At 42.5% G+C, this 15,369-nt stretch overlaps 1 protein-coding gene across 6 annotated transcripts in view; it reads left to right on the forward strand.

Annotated features, from left to right (window-relative positions):
* LOC128684764 (collagen alpha-1(I) chain) overlaps positions 1-15,369 on the forward strand; it is a 195,684-nt gene that overhangs the window by 146,103 nt on the left and 34,212 nt on the right. For 2 of the 6 annotated variants that reach the window (XR_011394187.1, XM_070101711.1), the window contains exons 6-7: positions 10,492-10,619; positions 13,443-13,576. Coding sequence is in view for 2 of the 6 variants with exons in the window: in XM_070101711.1 (XP_069957812.1) it covers positions 10,492-10,619; positions 13,443-13,576 (262 nt within the window). In the remaining 4 variants the exon portion in view is untranslated. Of the gene's footprint in view, positions 1-10,491; positions 10,620-12,479; positions 12,800-12,980; positions 13,577-15,369 lie in introns of those variants that run through there. The other 4 variants (XR_011394188.1, XR_011394189.1, XR_011394190.1 and 1 more) reach the window with 4 other exon arrangements.

The raw sequence follows: 15,369 nt of genomic DNA on the forward strand, positions 1-15,369 counted from the left end.
CATAAGCAGGTGTGAAGGAATACAACACAGGTATACACATGGTGATGTCAGTCGTTCATAAGCAGGTGTGAACGTATGCAACATAGGTATACACACGGTGATGTCAGTCATTCATAAGCAGGTGTGAAGGTATGCAACACATGTATACACACGGTGATGTCAGTTGTTCATAAACAGGTGTGAAGGTATACAACACAGGTATACACACGGTGATGTCAGTCGTTCATAAGCAGGTGTGAAGGTATACAACACAGGTATACACACGGTGATGTAAGTTGCTTATAAGCATGTGTGAAGGTATACAACAGAGGTATTCACACGGTGATGTCAGTCGTTCATAAGCAAGTGTGAAGGTATACAACACATGTATACACACGGTGATGTCAGTCGTTCATAAGCAGGTGTGAAGGTATACAACGCAGGTATGCACACGGTGATGTCAGTCTTTCATAAACAGGTGTGAAGGTATGCAACACAGGTATACACACAGTGACATCAGTCATTCACAAGCAGGTGTGTAGGTATGCAACACAGGTATACACACGGTGATGTCAATCGTTCATAAACATGTGTGAAGGTATGCAACACAGGTATGCACACTGTGATGTCAGTCGTTCATAAGCAGGTGGGAAGGTATGCAACACTGGTATACACACGGTGGTGTCAGTCGTTCATAAGCAGGTGTGAAGGTATGCAACACAGGTATACACACGGTGATGTCAGTCGTTCATAAGCAGGTGTAAAGGTATACAACACAGGTACACACAAGGTGATGTTAGTCGTTCACATTCAGGTGTGCAGGTATACAACACACGTATGCACACGGTGATGTCAGTTGCTCATAAGCAGGTGTGAAGGTATACAACACAGGTATACTCACGGTGATATCAGTTTACAACACAGGTATACTCACGGTGATGTCAGTTGTTCATAAGCAGGTGTGAAAGTATACAACACAGGTATACACACTGTGATGTCAGTTGTTCATAAGCAGGTGTAAAGGTATACAACACAGGTATACACACGGTGATGTCAGTCGTTCATAAGCAGGTGTGAAGGTATGCAACATAGGTATACACACGGTGATGTCAATCGTTCATAAACAGGTGTGAAGGTATACAACACAGATATACACACGGTGATGTCAGTCGTTCATAAGCAGGTGTAAAGGTATACAACACAAGTATTCACACGGTGATGTCAGTCGTTCATAAACAGGTGTGAAGGTTTGCAACACAGGTATACACACGGTGATGTCAGTCGTTCATAAACATGTGTGAAGGTATGCAACACAGGTATACACACGGTGATGTCAGTCGTTCATAAGCAGGTGTGAAGGTATGTAACATAGGTATACACACGGTGATGTCAGTAGTTCATAAGCTGGTGTGAAGGTATGCAACACACATATGCACACGGTGATGTCAGTCGTTCATAAACACGTGTGAAGGTATGCAACACAGGTATACACACGGTGATGTCAGTCGTTCATAAGCAAGTGTGAAGGTATGCAACACAGTTGTACACACGGTGATGTCAGTCGTTCATAAGCAGGTGTGAAGGTATGCAACACAGGTATACACACGGTGATGTCAGTCGTTCATAAGGAGGTGTGAAGGTATGCAACACAGGTATACACACGGTGATGTCAGTCGTTCATAAGCAGGTGTGAAGGTATACAACACAGGTATACACACGGTGGTGTCAGTTGTTTATAAGCAGGTGTGAAGGTATACAACAGAGGTATACACACGGTGATGTCAGTTGTTCATAAGCAGGTGTAAAGGTGTAAAACACAGGTATACACACGGTGATGTCAGTCGTTCATAAGCAGGTGTGAAGGTATGCATCATAGGTATGCACACGGTGATGTCAATCGTTCATAAGCAGGTGTGAAGGTATACAACACAGATATACACACGGTGATGTCAGTCGTTCATAAGCAGGTGTAAAGATATACAACACAGGTATACACACGGTGATGTCAGTCGTTCAAAAGCAGGTGTGAAGGTATACAACACAGGTATACACACGGTGATGTCAGTCGTTCATAAACAGGTGTGAAGGTATGCAACACATGTATACACACGCTTATGTCAGCCGTTCATAAGCAGGTGTGAAGGTATGCAACACAGGTATACACACTGTGATGTCAGTCGTTCATAAGCAGGTGTGAAGGTATGCAACATAGGTATTCACACGGTGATGTCAGTCCTTCATAAACATGTGTGAAGGTATGCAACACAGGTATACACACGGTGATGTCAGTCGTTCATAAGCAGGTGTGAAGGTATGCAACACAGGTATACACACGGTGATGTCAGTCGTTCATAAACATGTGTGAAGGTATGCAACACAGGTATACAAACGGTGATGTCAGTCTTTCATAAGCAGGTGTGAAGGTATACAAAGGTATACACACGGTGATGTCAGTAGTTCATAAGCTGGTGTGAAGGTATGCAACACACGTATGCACACGGAGATGTCAGTCGTTCGTAAACACGTGTGAATGTATGGAACACAGGTATGCACACATTGCTGTCAGTCGTTCATAAGCAGGTGTGAAGGTATGCAACACAGTTGTACACACTGTGATGTCAGTCGTTCATAAACAAGTGTGAAGGTATGCAACACAGTTGTACACACGGTGATGTCAGTCGTTCATAAGCAGGTGTGAAGGTATGCAACACAGGTATACTCACGGTGATGTCAGTCGTTCATAAGCAGGTGTGAAGGTATGTAACATAGGTATACACACGGTGATGTCAGTAGTTCATAAGCTGGTGTGAAGGTATGCAACACACATATGCACACGGTGATGTCAGTCGTTCATAAGCAGGTGTGAAGGTATGCAACACAGGTATACTCACGGTGATGTCAGTCGTTGATAAGGAGGTGTGAAGGTATGCAACACAGGTATACACACGGTGATGTCAGTCGTTCATAAGCAGGTGTGAAGGTATGCAACACAGGTATACACACAGGTATACTCACATGTGTTTCAAGGCGAGACATGTGTCTGAAGGCAAGACATGTGTCTCAAGGCAAGACATGTTCCTCAAAGCAAGACATGTGTCTCAAGGCAAGACATGTGTTTCAAAGCGAGACATGTTTTTCAAGGCAAGACATGTGTCTCAAGGCAAGATATGTGTCTCAAGGCAAGACATGTGTTTCAAGGCAAGACATGTGTTTCAAGGCAAGACATGTGTCTCACGGCAAGACATGTGTCTCAAGGCAAGACATGTGTCTCAAGGAAAGACATGTGTCTCAAGGCAAGACATGTGTTTCAAGGCAAGATATGTGTCTCAAGGAAAGACATGTGTTTCAATGCAAGACATGTGTCTCAAGGCAAGACATGTGTCTCAAGACAAGACATGTGTTTCAGTGCAAGACTTGTGCCTCTAGGCAAGACATGTGTCTCAAAGCAAGATATGTGTCTCAAGGCAAGACATGTGTCTCAAGACAAGACTTGTGTCTCAAGGGAAGACATGTGTCTCAAGGCAAGACATGTGTCTCAATGCAAGATATGTGTCTCAAGGCAAGACATGTGTCTCAAGGCAAGACATGTGCCTCAAGGCAAGACATGTGTCTCAAGGCAAGATATGTGTCTCAAGGCAAGATATATGTCTCAAGGCAAGACATGTGTTTCAAGGCAAGACATGTGTTTCAAGGCGAGACATGTGTCTCAAGGCAAGACATGTGTCTCAAGGCAAGACGTGTGTTTCAAGGCAAGACATGTGTCTCAAGGCAAGATATGTCTCAAGGCAAAACATGTGTCTCAAGGCAAGACATGTGTTTCAATGCAAGACATGTGTCTCAAGGCAAAATATGCGTCTCAAGGCAAGACATGTGTTTCAAGGCAAGACATGTGTCTCAAGGCAAGACATGTGTTTCAATGCAAGACATGTGTCTCAAGGCAAGACATGTGTCTCAAGTCAAGACATGTGTTTCAAGGCAAGACATGTGTCTCAAGGCAAGACATGTTTCTCAAAGCAAGATATGTGTCTCAAGGCAAGACATGTGTCTCAAGACAAGACTTGTGTCTCAATGGAAGACATGTGTATTAAGGCAAGACATGTGTCTCAAGGCAAGATATGCAAGATATGTGTCTCAAGGCAAGACATGTGTCTCAAGGCAAGACATGTGTCTCAAGGCAAGACATGTGTCTCAAGGCAAGACATGTGTCTCAAGGCAAGATATATGTCTCATGGCAAGACATGTGTTTCAAGGCAAGACATGTGTTTCAAGGCTAGACATGTGTCTCAAGGCAAGACATGTGTCTCAAGGTAAGACATGTGTTTCAAGGCAAGACATGGGTCTCAAGGCAAGATATGTGTCTCAAGGCAAGACATTTGTCTCAAAGCAAGATATGTGTCTCAAGGCAAGAGATGTGTCTCAAGGCAAGACATATGTCTCAAGGCACGATATGTGTCTCAAGGAAAGACATGTGTTTCAAGGCAAGACATGTGTCTCAAGGCAAGACATGTGTCTTAAGGAAAGATATGTGTCTCAAGGCAAGACATGTGTTTCAAGGCAAGACATGTGTTTCAAGGCGAGACATGTGTCTCAAGGCAAGACATGTGTCTCAAGGCAAGACATGTGTCTCACGGCAAGACATGTGTCTCAAGGAAAGACATGTGGCTCAAGGCAAGACATGTGTCTCAAGGCAAGACATGTGTTTCAAGGCAAGACATGTGTCTCAAGGCAAGACATGTGCCTCAAAGCAAGACATGTGTCTCAAAGCAAGACATGTGTCTCAAGGGAAGATATGTGTTTCAATGCAAGACATGTGTCTCAAGGCAAGACATGTGTCTCTAGGCAAGATATGCGTCTCAAGGCAAGACATGTGTTTCAATGCAAGAAATGTGTGTCAAGGCAAGACATGTGTTTCAATGCAAGACATGTGTCTCAAGGCAAGACATGTATTTGAAGGCTAGACATGTGTCTTACTGCAAGACATGTGTCTCAAGGCAAGACATGTGTCTCAAGGCAAGACATGTGTCTCAAGGCAAGACATGTGTCTCAAGGCAAGACATGTGTCTCAAGGCAAGACATGTGTCTCAAGGCAAGACATCTGTCTCAAGGCCAAATATGTGTCTTAAGGCAAGACATGTGTTTCAAGGCAAGACATGTGTCTCAAGGCAAGACATGTGTTTCAAATCAAGACATGTGTCTCAAGGCAAGACATGTGTCTCAAGGCAGGACATGTGTCTCAAGGCAAGACATGTGTCTCAAGGCAAGACATGTGTTTCTAGGCAAGACATGTGTCTCAAGGCAAGACATGATTCTCAAACCAAGATATGTGTCTCAAGGCAAGACATGTGTCTCAAGGCAAGACATGTGTCTAAAGGGAAGACATGTGTCTCAAGGCAAGACATATGTCTCAAGGCAAGATATGTGTCTCAAGGGAAGACATGTGTTTGTTTCTAGGCAAGACATGTGTCTCAAGGCAAGACATGATTCTCAAACCAAGATATGTGTCTCAAGGCAAGACATGTGTCTCAAGGCAAGACATGTGTCTAAAGGGAAGACATGTGTCTCAAGGCAAGACATATGTCTCAAGGCAAGATATGTGTCTCAAGGGAAGACATGTGTCTCAAGGCAAGACATGTGTCTCAAGGCAAGACAAGTGTCTCAAGGCAAGATATGTGTCTCAAGGAAAGACATGTGTTTCAAGGCAAGACATGTGTTTCAAGGCGAGACATGTGTCTCTAGGCAAGACATGTGTCTCTAGGGAAGACATGTGTTTCAAGGCAAGACATGTGTCTCAAGGCAAGATATGTGTCTCAAGGCAAGACATGTGTCTCAAGGCAAGACATGTGTTTCTAGGCAAGACATGTGTCTCAAGGCAAGACATGATTCTCAAACCAAGATATGTGTCTCAAGGCAAGACATGTGTCTCAAGGCAAGACATGTGTCTAAAGGGAAGACATGTGTCTCCAGGCAAGACATATGTCTCAAGGCAAGATATGTGTCTCAAGGGAAGACATGTGTCTCAAGGCAAGACATGTGTCTCAAGGCAAGACATGTGTCTCAAGGCAAGACAAGTGTCTCAAGGCAAGATATGTGTCTCAAGGAAAGACATGTGTTTCAAGGCAAGACATGTGTTTCAAGGCGAGACATGTGTCTCTAGGCAAGACATGTGTCTCTAGGGAAGACATGTGTTTCAAGGCAAGACATGTGTCTCAAGGCAAGATATGTGTCTCAAGGCAAGACATGTGTCTCAAGGCAAGACATGTGTCTCAAGGCAAGACATGTGTCTCAAGGCAAGACATGTGTCTCAAGGCAAGATATGTGTCTCAAGGCAAGACGTATGTCTCAAGGCAAGACATGTGTCTCAAGGCAAGACATATGTCTCAAGGCGAGACATGTGTCTCAAGGCAAGACATGTGTCTCAAGGCAAGACATGTATTTCAAGGCAAGACATGTGTCTCAAGGCAAGACATGTGTCTCAAGGCAAGACATGTGTCTCAAGGCAAGACAGGTGTCTCAAGGCAAGACATGTGTTTCAAGGCAAGACATGTGTCTCAAGGCAAGACATGTGTTTCAAGGCAAGACATGTGTCTCAAGGCAAGACATGTGTTTCAAGGCAAGACATGTGTCTCAAGGCAAGACAGGTGTCTCAAGGCAAGACATGTGTTTCAAGGCAAGACATGTGTTTCAAGGCAAGACATGTGTTTCAAGGCAAGACATGTGTTTCAAAGCAAGACATGTATCTCAAGGCAAGACAGTTGTCTGAAGGCAAGACATTAGTTTCAAGGCAAGACATGTGTTTCAAGGCAAGACATGTGTCTCAAGGCAAGACATGTGTCTCAAGGCAAGACATGTGTCTCAAGGTGGACTAGGAGCCTTTCTCTTTTGAGAGAGAAAAATTTCGGAGTAATCAGGGAAAGACAATCATTATTAAACAAAATACTTACAAGAATATTTATACTTAGGAAAGTGACTTCGTTTTTGGCAGAGAAATATTTCTAGGTCATTTATCTCCTTCAATACGAAGTGTTTCTGCAAGAAAAGTGTTGCTACTGGTAAGCCGAAACAATACAACACAATCAAATTGGATTTTATGTATCAAGGGAACAACAAGGTATTGAAAATAATGCTTTTATCCCTCGAAAAAAACTATCAAGGTGATCACAGAGATTAGTTAAGATGATAAAATGGAATGAAATAAGAGCTTATTGCCTCGTGCTCCATTTTATTCATAAAAAAAAATTTGTTAAATCTACTTTATTTGAATTACTTAGCTCATACATCAAAACTTATTCAGTAACTATTAATAGAAGATCAAAAAAAAAATCATAGTGACTTCATTTTTTTATCAGGTGATAAATATATTAAACCTGATAATCTCCGGTTTTCCCATCGGGTCTTCTGACTACAAAGAAACTTCCAAAGACATCTTCATGGAAGAGTTATGCCTCAACTGACTCTGGGAATTTTTGTGTAACCCTTTGGGTCTTCTGGCAACAAAGACACCTCTTCATCTCATGTAAGGAGCTGTCTGCCCCTGTCACAGCTTCGAATCTTTATTTGTTAAAAGCCTATATCTAAAGCTCTTCTCTGACTCTCTACCTGGAGTACTCTTCAATGTGTCGACCAGTATTTTCACCTGTACTACAAACTTCCTCACCTGGTAAAGTGGTAGAGTTCATCTTATTAGACTCCGTAAGTTGTAACATGTGCTCTAATAATTTTAAAACGCGAGCTTGAGAGTGATTTACGTGTTAAAGGAGTTGACTAGTTGGTGTTAAATTTTTAAGGTCAAGCCCCAGCAAATATCTTACAGGATTATTATTGAAAATTAGACACATGTGCAACATCTGGGTATCTTTATTGTAGACGTTTCGCCATCCAGTGACTTTATCAATACAGATTCTAGAACATAACTTGAAGACAGTAAAACTATATACAAAGATGAGGTAATCAGTCCCTGAGCCTTGGAGTTGGTGTGAAGAGCACCGTAGTAGTACAGATTCTGGAACACAGACGCCTATATATCCGCCAGTCTCCTTGCCTTTGCTCCAGATTCTCCTCCATCACGATGCTGTGAACACTATCTCCAACGCTGAGGGAGTGAATACCTTATCTTTTGTATATAGTTCTACTGTCTTCTAATTGCCCATGCACTCTGCCCCAGGGCCAGACTCATGGAACTCCGTGTTCATCAAGAACTGCAAGGCTCGTGATAGGGGCTATCACGAGCCTTTTCCATCCTATGGAGAGGGAGCATGGACACGGGGGTCGTCCCACAGTTACTAAAAACAACAGACATAGCCCCACTCCACAATGAGGGCAGTAAAGCAACAGCAAAGAACTACAGACCGATAGCACTAACATCCCATATCATAAAAGTCTTTGAAAGGGTCCTAAGAAGCAAGATCACCACCCATCTAGAAACCCATCAGTTACACAACCCAGGGCAACATGGGTTTAGAACAGGTCGCTCCTGTCTGTCTCAACTATTGGATCACTACGACAAGGTCCTAAATGCACTAGAAGACAAAAAGAATGCAGATGTAATATATACAGACTTTGCAAAAGCCTTCGACAAGTGTGACCATGGCGTAATAGCGCACAAAATGCGTGCTAAAGGAATAACAGGAAAAGTCGGTCGATGGATCTATAATTTCCTCACTAACAGAACACAGAGAGTAGTCGTCAACAGAGTAAAGTCCGAGGCAGCTACGGTGAAAAGCTCTGTTCCACAAGGCACTGTACTCGCTCCCATCTTGTTCCTCATCCTCATATCCGACATAGACAAGGATGTCAGCCACAGCACCGTGTCTTCCTTTGCAGATGACACCCGAATCTGCATGACAGTGTCTTCCATTGCAGACACTGCAAGGCTCCAGGCGGACATCAACCAAATCTTTCAGTGGGCTGCAGAAAACAATATGAAGTTCAACGATGAGAAATTTCAATTACTCAGATATGGTAAACACGAGGAAATTAAATCTTCATCAGAGTACAAAACAAATTCTGGCCACAAAATAGAGCGAAACACCAACGTCAAAGACCTGGGAGTGATCATGTCGGAGGATCTTACCTTCAAGGACCATAACATTGTATCAAACGCATCTGCTAGAAAAATGACAGGATGGATAATGAGAACCTTCAAAACTAGGGAGGCCAAGCCCATAATGACACTCTTCAGGTCACTTGTTCTATCTAGGCTGGAATATTGCTGCACACTAACAGCACCTTTCAAGGCAGGTGAAATTGCCGACCTAGAAAATGTACAGAGAACTTTCACGGCGCACATAACGGAGATAAAACACCTCAATTACTGGGAGCGCTTGAGGTTCCTAAACCTGTATTCCCTGGAACGCAGGAGGGAGAGATACATGATTATATACACCTGGAAAATCCTAGAGGGACTAGTACCGAACTTGCACACGAAAATCACTCACTACGAAAGCAAAAGACTTGGCAGACGATGCAACATCCCCCCAATGAAAAGCAGGGGTGTCACTAGCACGTTAAGAGACCATACAATAAGTGTCAGGGGCCCGAGACTGTTCAACTGCCTCCCAGCACACATAAGGGGGATTACCAACAGACCCCTGGCAGTCTTCAAGCTGGCACTGGACAAGCACCTAAAGTCAGTTCCTGATCAGCCGGGCTGTGGCTCGTACGTTGGTTTGCGTGCAGCCAGCAGCAACAGCCTGGTTGATCAGGAGCTGATCCACCAGGAGGCCTGGTCACAAACCGGGCCGCGGGGGCGTTGACCCCCGGAACTCTCTCCAGGTAAACTCCAGGATGGCGAAACGTCTACAACAAAGATACCCAGATGTTGCACATATATCTTAACTTTCAAATTTTTCGTGATGCATTCATAAAAATATACATTTCATTCCAACTTTATAAACAACAACGCAGAGATCTTGCGCACCGCCTGAACGAGCATCGTAGTGGCTATAACAGAGACGATTTAAGGTACGCCTGTGTCCTCCACAGAGACTCCACGGGACATTTGATGAACTGGAATGAGGCAATACTCGTTCTCACCAAACCAGACCTCAGACGCCAACGATATCTAGAAGCCTCGCTAATCACCGTCACCGACACAATAGACCGTAACACTGGAAACCACAAAATTTCTTAAACATTAGCATACATGATACTCCAGCAGGTTAAGCACCACCAACCCAACAACACAGGAGTCACATGATCTCATCGTCTACCCGTCCTCATCCCAACATGACATTCTTCAGGTCACCATGAGTCACTCACACCTCATTCACCGCCTATATATAATGTCTTTCAACCTCTGTATGTTAGAAGTGATCAAGGTCCCAGGACCGAAACGTTTTCTAAAAATATGTCATATTGTTTGCTTACGTGTCTTTCTAAACCAAGTAACAAATGTATTGTCTAAGATGTGGGCGGTATATTATAAGACGTGGGTATCAACATTTTTAAGCTATGGGTACATCATGTTCTTTGATATGAGTAATTACTTACATCTCCATCTTCCCCTTCCACCAGGACGTGTTGTTTGTAGTGGACGCCTGGAGTGGGTGGCATGAGCGACGAGGTGGATGTGGACGGTTCGTTATAGTGGGTCCCGCCCTCGATCCTCACTACACCGACCATGTTCACGCCCACATTGCCAGGTGAGATAGTAATTTATTACCACATTGCCAGGTGAGCACATAACACATGACTCCTGACACAGGTGTGTGTCTGTCAGGTAGTGATCGGTTAGCAGGTTAATTATCTTACTCTGCTTAAAGACAAGACGGCAGTAATGAACTAAAATCACTGTCGCTTCCTGTACCCGCATAAACGCTATTTTTTTTTTAATTTACCTTAAGTTATGATTATTTTCAAAAATAGAAACATGGAAAAAATACGACATTGAAAATGGGAGAAAAAACCTGAGCGCTTTCATGTGCTTACACACATCTTCAGGTTTTATTTCCTATTTTCGCTGTGGTATTTTTTCAGATTTGCAATCACGCGTTTTATCGTGATTTCTTCCATACAGAAACACATTTAACCAAATATTAGAAAATTAAGAAAAAAGTAACCGGTCACGACACGTCTGGCAGTGTAATGGCTGAACTGCGTTAAGAAACGTTAAATTCTTCACGAATTTCACTGGTGATGCAAGGACAGTGAGCTGTGGCAGTGCAACATATATTTTTTAACATGGGTAATAATCGTGCATAATTGAACGCTTCCTGCTTAAGCTCCGCCATCTCGTTCCATGACGGCTGCCTTCTGATTTGCTTATTTGTGATTGAATATACACGTATATCAGTGGTGGCCTATTGACCGTCACTGATACCTACCGTCTTGCTTCAGAGATTTTCCCCTCCTACCTGCTGCTGTCTTGCAACATTGCATAGCTCCTGACGACGCTCGAGAGTGTGAAAGATCTAGCACTAAAGACTTCCATCCCCATGCGACTTATCCTGTGTTGTTGTGATCGCCTGTTTGAGACTGTATTGCAATACACTTTTATTATTATTATTATTATTATTATTATTATTATTATTATTATTATTATTATTATTATTATTATTATTATTATTGTAATTATTATAATAATATTAATAACAATAATAATGACAATATTATTATTATTGTAATTATAATTATTATTATCATTATTATTATTATTATTATTATTATTATTATAATTATTATTCATTCATGGGAAAGCGCTAAACCAGTTGGGATCAAATAGCGCCTGGGGGAATGGGAGGCATTCAGACTCGATTTAAGGAATTGAAGCACAGGTCCAATTCCTTGGATAAAGAGCCCTCACTAGCATCAAGGAACCTCCCTTGAGTGATATGCTTTTATAAGACTACATACCCACCCTAACCTAACCTAACCTTTCCTAATCTATCCTAACTTAACCTACCCTGATCTAACCAAATTTATCTTAATCTAGCTTAAAAACAATGTTTCTAAATTTACAGGAAACGTTAAGAAATTAACATATATTAAGAAAATTAAGGTAGACTGATGTAGACAGTTTGTACAGTGACAGGCGATGTAAACAACTTGTAGTATAGATAGTTTGTACAGTGATGGAGAACGTAAACAACTTGTAATGTAGACAGCCTGTGTGGAGAAATTTTCTCCTGGAGTGGGGTATTAGCCCCCTTCAGGCCCTTTCAGCCCTGAGGGACCCAGCCCTCTCAGAAGGGGCAAGCATCTTGTTTACTGCTACAGCAAGTAATTGATCCCAGATGCAGTACCAGTATGTGACGTGGTCAAGGGACCGCCGCTCCTTGCAAGACTCCAGTGTTGCAAAGTGTAGTTTAATAACAGACAGTCCATCTCTTACCTTAGCAGGACAATTAAGGAAAATCCTGCTCCCACTTTATTACCATGGTAAAGATAGTGTGCATTGTTGACTATGCTTAAGACAGCAAGAATCAAGCATTCTGCTTTGCTTCATGGAGGAAGTTTGGCAAGGAAGCAAAAGGTACTAGGTTAGCTTTTCCTTTATGTTCTAGGCCCAAGGGACATTGTAGCGGCGTAGGACGCTGTGAGGTCAGATTACTTTTGACTCGACTGAGAGAGTCATTGACGTGCCGGGATAACCAACAAAGAACAATGTTCCGCGCGTTTTGTACAAAAGAATCTCAATAAACACTTACAGAGAAGTGTGATCAACTTCTTTAGTGACATTATGGTGTGAACAATTATTGATGAACAGTGTAACAAGAGTGTTGTGATCCAACAGAGTGTAGTGCGACATTCTTCAAAGAACACTATTCTTTAATCAACACATCGGATATCCGGGCGTAACTACGGGTCAGATACATATACCCAGGTAAGTGTTCTAACTCGTGATGTACTACTATTGACTGCGCAGTTGAGTATAAGTTACCCCAGTGATAAGCGGACTTTTGAGTCTACACAAGTAAGTGTTGTCAGCCATCAGTGTCTGATATATGCTGACATAACACTCTCTAGGGGTAATTTATAATCATACCTAATATACTTTATTTCAGCCCGTTGAGAAGTGGTCAAGACAGCTTCTCAAGACCTCGCCTGCAGGGGCGGCTGTGTTGGCGATAGCTGTCTTATCAGATAAGTTTCCCCTATATTTAAACTTTAACCTTAGCTGGTAAACCATTTCTCAACAGCCTGTACAGTGGCGGGGGATGTAAACAACTTGTAATATTGACAGTTTGTACAGTGACGGGTGATATAAACAACTTGTAGACACCTTTTACAGTGGCGGGGGATGTAAACAACTTGTAATATTCACAGTTTGTACAGTGACGGGTGATGTAAACAACTTGTAGACACCTTTTACAGTGGCGGGGGATGTAAACAACTTGTAATATTGACAGTTTGTACAGTGACGGGTGATGTAAACAACTTGTAGACACCTTTTACAGTGGCGGGGGATGTAAAGAGCTTATACATTGTTGTTCATTCTCGGTTGAAGTTTACATTTATATTGGCAGGTTGAGTGGTGTTCGGGTGGCTCCCAGCCTGGCACCTCGGAAGTGCCAGGCACTTATCAAGAGTGCCACAGTGCTGGTGAACTCCTCCCTCTCAGAGAGTATGCCTTCAGCCCTGCTGGAAGCTATGCTGCTAGGTGAGTGATGACAGTCGTAGCTGGTATAGTTTCTTGCACACGGGAATTCTTCGCACACTAATGTTCTCATATACAGCTGGCCACACGGAAGTTATGACGAATTCGAACTGATGGAGACATGTGATGACTCTGATGAATACGTGTGGTGACTGATGAATACGTGTGGTGACTGATGAATACGTGTGGTAACTGATGAATACGTGTGGTGACTGATGAATACGTGTGGTGACTGATGAATACGTGTGGTGACTCTGATGCATACGTGTGGTGACTCTGATGCATACGTGTGGTGACTCTGATGCATACGTGTGGTGACTCTGATGCATACGTGTGGTGACTCTGATGCATACGTGTGGTGACTCTGATGCATACGTGTGGTGACTCTGATGCATACGTGTGGTGACTCTGATGCATACGTGTGGTGACTGATGCATACGTGTGGTGACTGATGATTACGTGTGGTGACTCTGATGCATACGTGTGGTGACTCTGATGATTACGTGTGCTCACACGAATAGTTTTCTGAAAGAGACAATGATTTGTAGATGAGCTGCCAATTTTTGTATTAAATATGCACCGAGAGGTGTAGTCACTCACTGTATATTCACTAAGTGATCGTGTTAGTACACCTGACTGGTGGTACACAGATTACATTCAGCTTTAATAACCTATGTGACCTTCGTTTAGGTGTTTACTGAATCTTTCAGTTGTTTACTGAATCTTTCAGGTGTTTACTGAGGCTTTTATTTGTTTACTGAGTTTTTTAGGTGTTTTCTGAGTCTTTTAGATGCTTTCTGAGTCTTTTATTTGTTTACCGAATCTTTTAGTTGTTTATTGACTTTTGTAGGTGTTTACTGAGTCTTTTAGGTGTTTATTGAGTTTTTTAGGTGTTTACCGAGTCTTTTAGGTGTTTATTGAGTTTTTTAGGTGTTTACCGAGTTTTTTAGGTGTTTACTGAGTCTTCTAGGTGTCTACTCTGTCACTATTGTGGAACTTACTAGTGATCTAGGGAATTACTAGTGATATGAACAAATTCCCTGATGACACAAAGATAGGATAATTTATTCAAACGTAGATCTCACAGAACTTCGTGGTCAGAAAAGTGGCAGATGCAGTTCAATGTAGATAAATGCAAGGTTCTGAAGCATGGGAATGTTCATAACCCTAGAACCTATCAGCTTGATAATGTAGAACCTAGCCGTAAAGAATGCAAAAGGGACTTGGGGGTTATGGTGAACGGCAACCTTAAACCAAGACAGCAGTGCCTAAGCGTATGTAATAAGGCAAATAGATTACATAAGAACATAAGAACATAAGAAAGGAGGAACACTGCAGCAGGCCTGTTGGCCCATACTAGGCAGGTCCTTTACAATTCATCCCACTAACAACATTTGACCAACCCAATTTTCAATGCCACCCAAGAAATAAACTCCGATGTGCAAGTCCCTCTCAAATCCAACCCCTTCCACTCATGTACTGGGATTTATATCAAGAAGTGTAAGCAACAGAAGTCCAGTGGCTATATTACAGCTTTATACATCATTAGTAAGGCCTCACCTAGATTATGCAGCCCAGTTCTGGTCTCCATATTACAGAATAGATATAAATTCGTTAGAAAACATTCAGCGTAGAATGACAAAATTAATTCATAGCACTAGAAATCTTCCGTATGGGAAAAGACTGAGGTCCCTTAAATTACATTCACTTGTAAGACGAAGAATGACGGGAGACATTGTCGAAGTGTATTAACAAAGGGGATATAAATAAGGTCTTGAGGATATCTCTCCAAGAGA

This window comes from Cherax quadricarinatus, chromosome 5 (genome assembly GCF_038502225.1).
Source record: "Cherax quadricarinatus isolate ZL_2023a chromosome 5, ASM3850222v1, whole genome shotgun sequence".
NCBI lineage: Eukaryota > Metazoa > Arthropoda > Malacostraca > Decapoda > Parastacidae > Cherax > Cherax quadricarinatus.